The sequence below is a fragment of the Centroberyx gerrardi genome, chromosome 17 (genome assembly GCF_048128805.1).
Source record: "Centroberyx gerrardi isolate f3 chromosome 17, fCenGer3.hap1.cur.20231027, whole genome shotgun sequence".
NCBI lineage: Eukaryota > Metazoa > Chordata > Actinopteri > Beryciformes > Berycidae > Centroberyx > Centroberyx gerrardi.
In genome coordinates, this window is record NC_136013.1 from 26081471 (window position 1) to 26094941 (window position 13471).

Sequence of the window (13471 nt, forward strand, 5' to 3'; positions counted from 1 at the left end):
AACATAGGCCTATTCCAGAATCTAGGAATAATTGCCACTAAAATGGGATAGACTTCTACAAGATATCAGGGGAGACCGGGGATGGTTGTAACACTTGGATTCAGCATCTATAATTCAGTGGCTGTTCATGCTCAGATCTCTTCAACTTTGTTACCTCTATTTGTCTAGCCCACTACAAATAGCAATCACATTCACAGACTATGTGAGGTGATGTTAAATACAGAGTTTCATAACCTACCCTGCAACTGGGGTGAGTTGTAACACTAGGTGGGGATGTATGTAACACTAAGAACATTTGCTGAAATAAGGCACACACTTTGAAGTTTGTACAAGAATGAATGTTTGAATAAATTAAATAAACAAAATAAATGAAAGTGATTGTTATTTTTTTTTATTCAACTCCATGCCCCTTTTGTAACTTTTCAGCCTTTCAGCATACATATAAGAAAGTTACATTTTATATTGGTCTAAAATCCACAGTGTTGCACATATTAACATTATAACAATCCCTTGTGTCATAATCCAGGGTGCACATCCATATAGAAACCCAATTCAGATGTATATAAGAATGATACACTCTTAACAAAAAAAACAGATAGAACCAAAATGGTTCATCAGAGTGCTGCCATAGAAGAACCATTTTTGGTTGAATGAAGAACCTTTTAAGATAGGTTACTTAAAAGCAAAAAAAAAATTTAAATGGTGATTTAAAGAACTCTTCATGGTACAATGGCTTGAAATTGGCTTCTGTTTGATATTAGACATTCCATTTTCTGGTATGTTTTTCTCTGTTTAAGTCATCAAATACATTTTTAGCCTTAAATGTATGTCCATAAAATATTCTTTCATCAGGAAATGCATGCACCATTATACACTATGTATCACTTGAAACCCTGTTTTGTAAAAGAGCCGGTCCTGGACCTCTTTAGAAACAATCATTATTACAAGAAGTACAGACATTTTATGACACTCGTAATTTTTATAAACCTTTCACGTCTTATATGCAAAACCTTCATCATCAAAATAACTTGTAACTTCATGAACTTTTTCTGAAAATGTATTGAGGTAAAGATGAGATGAAATGGAGTAAAAATAGAGTGTAAGTACAGATCTACTTCAACAAGCACAAGCCTATTAATGTACTCTCCCTCCAATTCTATAGACTAGGGCTAAGTGTCCTGCTTAATTAGACTAAATGGATTCAAATGAATTGCAGTTTTAAATGCATTCAGTTTCCCCCTTTCCCTGACCTGAATTTGAACAATACCTCCACTGTGCAAGACTTTGAAAAACATGAAACTGGTGTTCAAAGTTTGTTTTTAAGCCTACTAATGAGTAAATGCCTCTTCCTTCTGTAGGAAGCTTCATAATAATAGGGTCTTCTCTGATCCGGACAGGGACTCAAGTGATCCGTCGGACTGGGTGAGGTCGCCATCTGCTGGGGAACAGGACATACATGATAGCAAATAGCAAAAGAAGTCAATTTTACACAAGTTACTACAATAATAGAATAACCCAATAGCTTAAACATAAAACAACCCACAGTCCTACAGTGGCGCTGTGCTTAAAATCCATCATCGGATATTTGTTGAAGACAGGACCTACTATGAAAGCACAGAAATATGAGACACTGGGTTTAATGAAGGAGTTGATGATAATGATGATGATGACATTATTATTAGGCTATTATTAGTATTAGTAGTAGCTAGTAGTAGGCCTATGTAGTAGTAGCAGTAGTAGCAGCCTAGTGCAGTAATAGCAGTAGTAGTGGTATTGATGTTGTTGTTGCTGTTGTTGTTGGTGATGTTGTTGTTGATGATGATGATGATACATTATGATTATGATTATTATTATTAGTAGTAGCAGTAGTAGTAATAGCAGTAGCAGTAGTGGTATTGATGTTGTTGCTACTGTTGTTGATGATGATGATGATGATGATGATAATGATGATGATATATTATTATTATTATGATTATGATTATTATGTTGTTGTTGTTGTTTTTATTATTATTATTGTTGTTGTTATTGTTTTTATTATAATAATAGTAGTAGTAGAAGTACTAGTAGTAGCAGCAGCAACACTAGGCCCAATAGTAGCCTAGTAGTAGGTCTAGTAGTAGAATTTGTTGTTGGTGATGATGTTATTATAGTTGTTGTTGTTTTTGTTATGTTAATAATGATGTTATTATCGTCATATTTATACCAGCGGGTCTCCTATTTGAACACAGCCACAACTGACCGTTCCCCCTATTCCCGTGGCTGTTGAACAGCTTTCTCCCATTTTGTATGCAGATGTACTGGGACAGCAGATGAGCTCAGCCTGTGGTCCAGACCGACCGTACGGCTGCCGACGCTCCAGTTTGACAACAGACAGACAGACCGGGTTGACAGAGGACAGACGGCAGTTCACCACGTCAGAGGAGCAAATAAAGCGGATGATTAGAATCAGAGCAAAGTGCACACAGGAAGCCGTTTCTGCACAACTTCTGTTCCATGATTTCCAAAGCACGCCATAATGCGGCGGTATTATGGCAAGGTCCCGGGTCGTGTGTGGCTCTCGCCGTTTGTCATCTTATATTTATTAGCTTTATGGGTCGCACCTGTAATGTTACACCCGCAGTGTTTGGATTTTAAACCCCCCTTTCGACCGCAACAGGAGCTCGAGTTTTGCGTAATGTACAAGGAGTTTGGCTGCTGTGACTTCGGCAAAGACCAAGAGTTGATGGCAAAATACTACAAGATTATGGACAATTTTGATTATTACGGCTATGCCAACTGCGCCGGGTCCGTCCAGGAGCTGCTCTGCCAGGTAGGCATGCATGGGCAAAGGTCGCTTGGCTTTGTTAGTCCAAAACGTCTCCATCACGCGCTAATCTTTACAAGAGTTTGTCAAGGTTGTCGAAATTGCAAAGACACTGACTGTTCCAAACCAGAAACAGCTGACTGCGTTCTGCCATGTGTAAAAACACTCTTAGCAACACTAAAACAGCTGAACAAACTATGGTCTTACACTGAATGTAGGCTACAAAATATAACGGACACTTACTCTTTTCATGAAGCCATTGTCCCTTGTTGATTTCCTCTATTAAATCTGAACCAATCACAAAGGAGGAGATGGAGATAAAGAGGCGTTACAGAAGGATTTTTACAATTTTAGACAACTGAGATGTGGATTGTGCAAAAGGGCTTTACAACTCAATAACATGAAGATGTCCCTAATAGAACTACATTCAGTGTACATTTCCTTTATCAGGCATAATCTCATGTCATCATAATCTCACAGTATCAAATGTCTTCTTCCTTTGTATTGCCTCCCCTCCTCTCCTCCCTTCTCTTCTCCATCTGTCCAGGAATGCTCTCCCTTTGCAGCTCACCTCTTCGACGCGGAGGACCCCAGCACCCCGGTCCGGACCATCCCTGGCCTTTGTCCCGACTACTGCGCCCAGTTCTGGAAGAAGTGCAGCTCCACTATCGCTTACCTGTCTGATGACCCGCATCTAGCCAAAGTCAAAGCAGACCAGGCCCGCACCTGCCAGTACCTGGAGCTGGACGACGTGGACTACTGCTACCCGCACCTCCTCAGCAACCAGCAGCTCTCCCAGAACCTGGGCCGGGTTCAGTCGGACTCGGAGGGCTGTCTGCAGCTGTGCCTGGAAGAAGTGGCCAACGGACTGCGCAACCCGCTAGCCATGGTGCACGCTAACGACGGCACACATAGGTTCTTTCTGGCGGAACAGGTGGGCTTGGTGTGGACCTACCTTCCCGATCGGTCCAAACTCGAGAGACCATTTTTGAACATCACCAAGGCGGTGTTAACGTCAGCTTGGGAAGGGGACGAGAGAGGCTTTCTGGGGCTGACCTTTCACCCCAAATACAAGTACAATGGGAAACTGTACGTGTATTACTCGGTAGAGGTGGGTTTTGACGAGAGGATCAGGATCAGTGAATTCCATGTGTCAGCCGGCGACATGAATGTGGTGGATCATGGCTCTGAGCGGTAGGTATGGACTCCAAGATCCAGGTTCACTCTAGCAAACAGCACACATAGTGGGTTTGTGTTCTGAAATAACCTGGCACATTTGTTCTTTCACATTTCCTATTCCTTTATTTGTGATGTTCACTTTCTCTCCAGGGTAATTCTGGAGATCGATGAACCTGCATCTAACCACAATGGAGGGCAGCTGCTGTTTGCAGATGATGGCTACTTGTACATTTTCACAGGGGATGGTGGAATGGCAGGAGATCCATTTGGGAAATATGGCAACGCCCAGAACAGGTAAGTTTGTAATTGAAACACTTTTTAAACTAATTGATTTGAAGTAACAAGGATTCTATTATAGTATTATAGTATAGTATAACACAAGGAAACTTGAGGGAGGTGGATGAGTTGTTTTCTTATAATACGAACTTAGTTTTCCTTTGTGAAGATTAGCTTCAGGAACAATATTTGTTATGGTACGTTTGAGATAGACATTAGTGAGTTGATACATACATTTTTTCATATTGCTGCCTCTACTATAGGTCAGCTCTATTGGGCAAAGTCCTCCGCATTGACGTGGATGACAACGAGAGAGGCCCACTGTACAGAATTCCCCCAGACAACCCCTTCATACACGAGCGGGGGGCGCGACCCGAGGTTTACGCTTACGGCGTCCGCAACATGTGGAGGTGCTCGGTGGACCGGGGCCATGCTGTGACCAAGGAGGGCAAAGGACGAATCTTCTGCGGGGATGTGGGCCAGAACAAGTTCGAGGAGATCGACATCATAGAGAAAGGCAGGAACTACGGCTGGAGAGCCAAAGAGGGCTTCTCCTGCTATGATAAGAAGCTGTGTGCCAACAGCTCACTAGGTGAGCATCCTCTGGTGACTCAAGTCAGATGAAGGATTTGTTTAGAAAGATTCCTGCCTACCCTGCTTCAAGAGCACAGACCAGTGGTTTCCAGTCATGTACCATTGAGGGCCAAGAGTCTGCAGGTTTTCATTCCAACCAAACACTACAGCAGATGATTTCACTCAACAGTTCCTTCTCTCTCATTGAAATCAACTGCAGATTCTTGACTCTTGGCCCTTGGCATAATTGGAGTCCATTTGCATACACCTACTCCAGAGTTTTTTGCTGCCACACAGAAAAAGAAATCATTGTTTCACCGAATAGTCAGAACTACTCCAACTGCGATCGGTATTTGAAATCAGTCAGTAGGCATATTTCAGTGAGATTTACATTCAACTAATGTCACCAACATGCTATGCCTGCAGCAGTGCATCGGGTGGTCAGAACGATGTGGATTATCTTGTTCAGTGAATGAATGCCACAGTATGCCACACACTCACACAGTTAGGTATACCATCTCAGTCAAAGTAAATCAATGGCCATAACATAGTGAATGAGTGATTTAGTTAATTGCAGTACTCTGTATTTTTAGCATTAGCGGTGACTAAACCATGCACTACACTGTAATCTGGCTCTCAGAATGCTCACAGCAAAAGATCCATCTGAATGTTACACAAAAAATAATAGGAATTAGCCTATTCTTTAAGGAGGTATTGAATTTTAGTTAATCTAAGAATATTAATCACAGAAGCTTTTTGGTGTACAGTGGGTCTATGTAGCCTATGTCTTGGCAATATTTCAGCTGGACCAAGCCCACAACATTTGGCTAATGCTCTATTTAAAGGGTCATCTCCAGTGGCTGGTGATGTCTACATCTGCCCTTACTTCATCCATTGCCTTGTCAACTGAAACTGATATATCCTCCAAAGCGCGTCCAAATAATTCTCTAGACACTTTAAGTTCTATCTGTCCAAGTTATCCATCATTGTCATCATGACGTTGTCGCTCTTGTGTTTCCAAGAATATTTTCTTAGGAAATGAAGAGCTGAATTAGAACATAAACTTGGGTGAAAATTGCCAAGTTCAAATGAAAAAACTGACCTGGAGTCTGTTTTGTCATTTCCGAAACAGAGAATTGTCTCGCATTTGACCCCCTCCCCATGCAAGACATTTCTTCCGTAAAGGCAGAAAGAATCTTAATGTTACATAACGTGGACTATGATGGCATTTCCAGGGCTGGAATACCAATGTAGACAAAAACTGAAGACTCTTGAGGGGGTTTTAGATGCAGCTGTACGGCAAACTTAATTTTAAAAGCCTTTATTATCATGGCTTAGAGTTAACAGAAAGAAATTGAGAAGAGGGAGAAACTCAATAACAGCAATAATGATCCTTTGATTTTTCTTAGATGATGTCCTGCCTATTTATGCGTACCCCCACAAGATGGGCAAGTCAGTCACTGGTGGCTATGTCTACCGAGGCTGTGAATACCCCAATCTGAATGGCATGTACATATTTGGAGACTTCATGAGCGGGTAAGGCTTGATCTGTTAAATAGCCAAATTTTTTGTTTACAATGTTGTAGTAGTACAGCAGACTGGCATCAAGCTGTTCAATTTTTTCTAGTGGGGTTTAGAAACCGCAGTATGAGCATTCTGAAAAATGGTAACGATGTGATGCCAAACCCAAAATGCAGGTTAGGGTTTCAGAATTCTGTTTTGTGGTCATGCAGGTGGGTGACTCAGCTGAAGACAACAGTGAAGTATTTTAGGATGGAAAAATACATCCTAACACACTTAAACACTTAAAACAAACAGCTGCTGGCGATGTACCTTGCATTTCTAGGTTCATTTTGTTGTTTGGTGTATTCTTCTTATTCCCCTGGATAACTAGCTAAATGTAGACCACACAGAAAATGTTTCAGCTATCTAAAACATCAAATGGTAAACGTCAGGTTTTGGTGTCAGTCCCTCAGAATCAAAGAGCGAGGGCTTCCTTCTAGACTCACCATTTTGCACCAAGAGATGTTCAACAATCATACAGGGAAAAATCCATCGTACATGAGGTAGAGATACCAAATTCTGCACTGACAGTAGCCTCAATAGACCAGAATTCAATGCAACCACAACTGAAATCTTACATCACAGCTTAAGTGTGAAACACAACGCTGTCTTTGATAGATTTTTTGTAATTTGAGCAACTCTGCACGGCACACCATGACATTGTTCTCTCTCCACTCCACTCCATCTTCCCTTTTTCTTGACTGGAAAAACTTACGATGCTATCACGCTCTCCACCCACACATATTTAACCCACAGCTGAATGCAACAAGTTCATACATGTTCTCTGGAGGTTGTTGAAAGGCATTCTGGGAAATGTAGGAAATCACTGAAGTAGCGGTAGACAAGGCAGGTTGGTCCACTGCAAGTAAATTAGAACAGTGGTTCTCAACGTGGGGTCCGGGGACCACCAGGGGTCCTTGAGGGGGTTCCAGGGGGTCCCCAGCAAATTTATGAATTGTTAAACTTCACCATTATTTAATTTACAAGAAGTTAACACAATTAGAGAATGTAGAAGAATGACTGTTTTGATCATAGTTTCGCTGATATCTCTCTACCTACAATACAGATAGTCATGGAATTCTGGACAAAATCATATCCAGCAATAAACATATTTTCAGATTTGGGTCCGAGAGACAAAATCTCATCAAATGGGGGTCCGTGGCTCTAATGTAGACTAAATTAGGGGTCCTTGATATGAAAAAGGTTGAGAATGACTGAATTAGAACACTTCATCACAAAATAACTATTGGAATGCACGTAACATCACAGATTGATGATATATGACAGAGTAAGAGTATCACAGGGTAGAAGTTTCTGTTCTGTTCCAGGCGTTTGATGAGTCTGCAGGAGGACAGACAAACGGGACACTGGAAATACAATGAGATCTGTATGGGGATGGGCCTGACCTGCGCCTTCCCTGGACTCATCAACAACTACCACCAGTACATCATCTCCTTTGCAGAGGATGAAGCCGGTACTGTATGAATACACACACACACACTAAAACCAACTTCACACTCAGAATGTATCCTGGCGCTGTTGCCTCTTTTGATACCTGCAGTCGTTTTTTTCTGCACTAACTGTAACTTGGAAATGGTTTATGGTACATTGTGTAATGTCCTCCTGATGTCATGTTTTGTTTTTCTTTCCATCAGGGGAGCTGTATTTCATGTCGACTGGAATACCGAGTGCTACATCACCCTCAGGAGTTGTTTATAAAGTGGTGGATCCCTCAAGGTGAGCATTAACATTATGATTGCATTGCCTTTTTCTCACATTCACTTTCACTCAAAGTTGTGTCATTTGCCATGTACAGTAACTGCGTATTGCATAAACAGCATGTACAGTTTCTGCTTCTCTACCTCACATCTGTTCATAATTACAAACATAGGCATGTCATTCTTCTCAGAGAGCCCGAGGGATGTGCAGAGTCATGATCATACTCGGTTTGGATGTTAACTCAGGTCTGTGTTTTCTCAGTGTTGGTGGGATAACTCTCTCAGTCGATTTTCCTGGATGTGGAGGTCATTCTGCCTTTCTCTGTTTTGGTAGAGAAGGGAAATGAAGCAGTGTTGGCAGTAGTGTGAAAGGCCGGTCATCCTACCCATCCGTCCCTTCACTGACATTGGTTCAGACAGGCCTTGGCTCTCTCTCTCTTTCTCTCAGCGGTAGATGGTTGTGTCACCTAATTTGTTTCCCAGCCATCAAGCTGATCCTAACTATTCTTCACCACTTCTGTGACTTGAGCTGGAAGCTCAACACATATTAAAAGACCGAAAGTTTTGGCTGAATTGATGTGATTATCTTTTTTTTGTTTTCGCTTTTTCCTTCTTTGGGAGTATTGTTGTATTATCTGTTAAGCAACGATATTTCATTTTGTTTTTCAGACGCGCTCCACCAAGACAATGCCACTATGACCCTCTTCCAGTCAGGGTGAAAAGTAACCTCGTCAAGTTCATTCCACAGGAAAGTAAGTCTGGCTCTCAGTCCACAAAAATGTTCTTTAGTTGTATCTTTTATTCTACTGTAGGATGATGTCAACAAATAGGATAAGAAAACAAATTCAATCTATGGCATTCATACCTTGGATGATAATAGGAATTTGTCACAGAAAATTGATGAAACTAATTAAGAGCACAAATCAGTTTTTCATAAACCAAATCTTTGGCTTGGATTTAGTCATGAGGCCAAAATTTGTGCGCAAGAACCCAAAGTACAAGCTCACTACTCTTATATGTGGGAATTATGTATATTCTCCATGTGTTAAAGCTGAATGTCAGTCTGGACTATAGAATTGAGTGATGTGAAATTATTTGAGTATTAATAATTGATAGAAATGGACATTTGTTAGGTATTTGTTTATACAGAAGCTCTGTTTTTACATCCTTCTTCCATCAGCATTAATTGGCGTTGAGCTACCAAACAAACACGAGGCGGAACCGCATCCTACGGAGTCCCATGACTGGCTCCAAGAGCTCATTGACCACCTGGGGGAGCCAGAACCGGACCCGACCACCCCCTTCCCAACCACAACCACCACCAGCAAACCGCCCAAGCATTCAAGACGGAAAGGCCGGCGCAAGAAGGGCAAACCCAGGACGGAGAGTGTCCCCGAACCCCAGAACGGAGCGGTTAGGCTGCTTGGGGACGAGCAGGGCCGTAGCGACCGCGGGAGGGTGGAGATCTATGCTAACGGGGAGTGGGGTACAGTGTGCGACGACCTATGGACCACCAAGAATGCTGCGGTGGTTTGCCGGCAGCTGGGTTTCCGCTATGCCCTGAAGGCAGCCAAGCACTCAGAGTTTGGTGAGGGGAGGGATCTGCGGATTCTTCTGGATGACGTCCAGTGCGATGGGACCGAGTCCAGCCTGCTGGACTGCAAACACACCGGCGTGGGGACGCACAACTGTGCCCACTACGAGGACGCCGGGGTGATCTGTGGCAACTCAGACTATATTATAGAGGTCTAAAAGTATGACTACTATGAAGTCAGTGCTAATTATCATTGACTAAACCTGTTGTCTAAGAGGAGAAATCCACCCTAGAACACTGCAACACTGTTAAAAGCTATTGGTGATATACCTTGCATTCCTGGGCTCGTTTTGTTGTTTGATGGTGTATTTTGGCCAAACGTAAGATATTTCCAGTGCAGCTACAAGGAGTTTGACAGCAGAAATGTTTCATCTATCTAAAACATCAATGGTAAACGTCAGGTTTTGGTGTAAGTACCTCAGAATCAAAGAGCGAGGGCTTCTTTCTAAAGCCATTTTGCACCAACATCAACAATCATACAGGGAGAAATCCATCGTAAAACAGGATGAGACGCCAATTTCTCCACCCACAGTAGCCTCAATAGACCAGAATGCAGTGCAGCCACAAGACAAGTTGTGTTTTGTGTAAAAGGGAAAAACTCTCGCTCTGTTGGGGGTTGTATTCTGGAAAACATTGAAAATCACATAATGGAAGTAGAAGTAGACAAGGCAGGTTGAGGGAAAGTGGGTACACAAAAAAAAAATGACAACACTTTCACTCCTGGAATGCACTTAACATCACAGATTAATGATAGCTAACAGTGTAAGGATATCCAAGGGTGGATTTTTTCTTTAATGTCTTCTAATTGCCAGCTGTTGCACTTAGTTCTACATCTTTCACAGAGGTAAATGTTCAAACGAGAGATTTTTTATTTTACTTTTTCATCACAGACATGAAATGTTTAACGTTAATTTGAATGAAAGTTTTGTATGCGCAAAACTGCCTTTGGCGCCTTAGTGCTGTGTTACAGCAACAAATAACAGACATTTGTGTGTCTATAAAATTGAATGTCACATTTCCTCATTGTGATTGTGTTGAATGTTCAATACCCACTGAATGAATGTATGAATGTGTATCGTGTCCATCTTAGGGAAATCATTTTGGTCAACAATTTCAATAAATTTTATAATACTAGTCTCGCCTGATTTTCCCCACTGGTAGAACTAGCATGAACTCTAAATTTGTTGAGGTTATGTCATAAATGTATTGCATTTACTTTGAAATGTGTAATGCTAGTTGTCATGGAAAGAAGAAAAAAAAAGCCTGAGATGTGTCACTGACCCTTTGTTGATGGGATGGTCACTGGCTATGAAACCAGATAACATGAAATGAACAACATGACATGGACTACATGGTTAACATGACATTAACCAGGTAACAAGTCGCTGAAGTTGGTAATACAGCTTGACACAGCATTTCCAGGTTTTAACCTTACTTATTTTGCTTCTATAGACTATCCACGTTATAAAGAATACTGGCTAGCAAAACTAGGTGAAGAGCAGTATGCACCGACTTAACAGCGCACAGCTTTCCTTCTTGTTTGACCCACTGGTTCTCAAACTGTCTATCAGGGGGTCCTTGAGGGGTTTCCCAGCAAAATAGTTTGCTTTCACTCCCTCGAAGTTAGCACTAGAAGAAGAAAACAGATACATGTTTTGTCGATAGAGGTTTCACTTTCCCCACAGTAAACGTTTAGATAGCGTAATTGTACCCATATCTCAAAAACAAATATATTAAAACATGTTTTTCATGTATCTACTTGGGGGCACTTGACATTAAAACGTTAGGCAACCCTTGTAATACCGAACATTTCGGTTAGCCATTGGTAGTTCTTAGAGTAAATGTCGACAATATTTCCTGCGAGCAGACCGGCTCCATAGCTCAGTGGTTAGAGCACTGGTCTTGTAAACCAGGGGTCGCGAGTTCGATCCTCGCTGGGGCCTTTTGTATTTAGTCATGGAAAACGTCTTTTCACACATCGAGCTTGCCATATACAGGCTGAAAGGTGCTATCAAAGTAGCCTTTTCAGTCCGGTCGTCTGCGAATGCAAAAGGTTAGCATGCAAGTAAATACCGAGGCGGCCCCATCCTGACACCTTGTGGTCTTCAGCGGAACTGCATGGACGAGAATACAAACCTACAACCCAGCGCCATTTACATATGAAGAATATTCTTTAAACATGCACAAAATTGTTTTATTTTTCTAATAGTCTTGAAAAATGTCAGTCAAGAGATATCAGGTTCTATAAGTGACCTAAAACCAGTCCTGCTCTAAGTGTTCCCCCTATTTGTGGAGTAAATACCTAGACAAACAGACCTTCATAATGACACCCTTTTCATCCCAGCCAGTCAGTCTTTGTTGGAGGGATTTTTCCTCTGTGTTGGGAGGGTCATTGGTATGCCAAGCATCAGATCACCGGACCTGGAGCCAGGCTTCATCACACTGCAGCCTGGCAATGTGTGGTCGCTGGGTCTCCATGTCACTCTAATTCTCTGCTATTTGCCTGATACCAGCCCTGGATCACCAGCCACACCCAGTGTTAAAATGTGCTTAGCTGCTAAGTATGAATCAGGACCCCTATCCTAGAGACTGAATATCTAGACTACTTTTCACACAATTATGAGTATCACTTGAAACTCAATAGACTTTTTAGTGATACATTATAGAAGTTGGGTCAACATTAGACTATCCAAATAAAATGTGAGTAACCATTTTTCTATTGTATGAACACATTAAAATGTCAGTAGCTTGTTTCCCATAGGATCTGGAGGTTGCAGGAGAAAAATATCTTCTCAAATATCGAAATAAGTGGTTGTAAATACACTTCTTCCTCTTCCACTAATCACAAATACATTCATTAATATATTTTAGCTTGTTTGCTTTACAAGTTATTTAAGGTGAGAAAACGAATATTCCTAGAATATCCAATATCAAGCTAGCTTTACTCCTGTCACGTACATACATATGTACCTACACAATCAAAGCTAAACAGAACAAGTTCACGTCTGTTCTTTAGGGGTTGTTGAAAGGCATTCTGGGAAATGTAGGAAACTAACTGAAGTAGAAGTAGACGAGGCAGGTTGAGGGAAAGTGGGGTCACCAAAGAAGTAAATGACAACACTTCATCACAAAACGAGAATACATTTCCTGGAGAAAATGCGTGGGCTAGCTGTACTGTACCGGCTAAGACGCAGTTCTAGGTTCTCTTAAAAAAATAAATATGAGTATGAGTTAAGGTAGCCTACTACAACTTTTCTTTCTTTACAATCACTTTAATTTAGTAATCTGAATAAAAATCAAGTCATTTATTGAAAGTACAAAAGCCTTGTGTTAAGAATAAAATCAATTTAATTAACAGATTGTATTGAAATCAGTGCAAACCAAAATATCCCACAACATTTCCACATTACTCAAATTAATAATCAACAAATGAACATAAGATTAATTATTTACAATCAAGAGCAAAAATACACAAATTCATTACTTTTGATAATAAGTCAGCTGGATGGAATCAAAAGAAATTTGTAAAACTGGACGGACTAATGTTTTTGTAATAATCATTCCTCTCATTTGATGATTTAAGTCCGGAAAATGATGATAACATTTGCCTCTAACATTCAGGCAAAAACCCAAGAACATATGTGACAAAGAGAAATCTGGTAAAACAAAAGACAATAACACTCTATCATAACTTGAAACACACACAAAAAAGAAAACATTGTTTACTGGACAGAAGTTTGACAAAAACATTATCACACCAGTAGG

General features: G+C 41.1%; 1 protein-coding gene and 1 non-coding gene across 2 annotated transcripts; both read left to right on the top strand.

Moving 5' to 3' along the window:
* Positions 1–2379: 2379 nt before the first annotated feature.
* Positions 2380–10805, top strand: hhipl1 (HHIP-like 1). Its single transcript, XM_071905385.2, has 9 exons — positions 2380–2809; positions 3351–3997; positions 4133–4276; positions 4522–4850; positions 6241–6367; positions 7723–7868; positions 8050–8131; positions 8782–8864; positions 9293–10805. The coding sequence occupies exons 1-9, from the start codon at positions 2516–2518 to the stop codon at positions 9862–9864; spliced, it is 2424 nt and encodes an 807-aa protein (XP_071761486.1). The 5' UTR covers positions 2380–2515; the 3' UTR covers positions 9865–10805.
* A 771-nt stretch (positions 10806–11576) lies between these two features.
* trnat-ugu (transfer RNA threonine (anticodon UGU)) lies at positions 11577–11649 on the top strand. The gene has a single exon. It is a non-coding gene; the product is annotated as a tRNA-Thr (tRNA).
* The last annotated feature ends 1822 nt before the right edge of the window (positions 11650–13471 follow it).

Coding starts and splice junctions, on each gene's coding strand:
- hhipl1 (XM_071905385.2), top strand. CDS start 2,516: ATGCGGCGGTATTATGGCAAGGTCCCGGGTCGTGTGTGGCTCTCGCCG. Junction 4,277..4,521: donor TATGGCAACGCCCAGAACAG/GTAAGTTTGTAA, acceptor CCTCTACTATAG/GTCAGCTCTATTGGGCAAAG. Junction 8,132..8,781: donor AAAGTGGTGGATCCCTCAAG/GTGAGCATTAAC, acceptor TTTGTTTTTCAG/ACGCGCTCCACCAAGACAAT.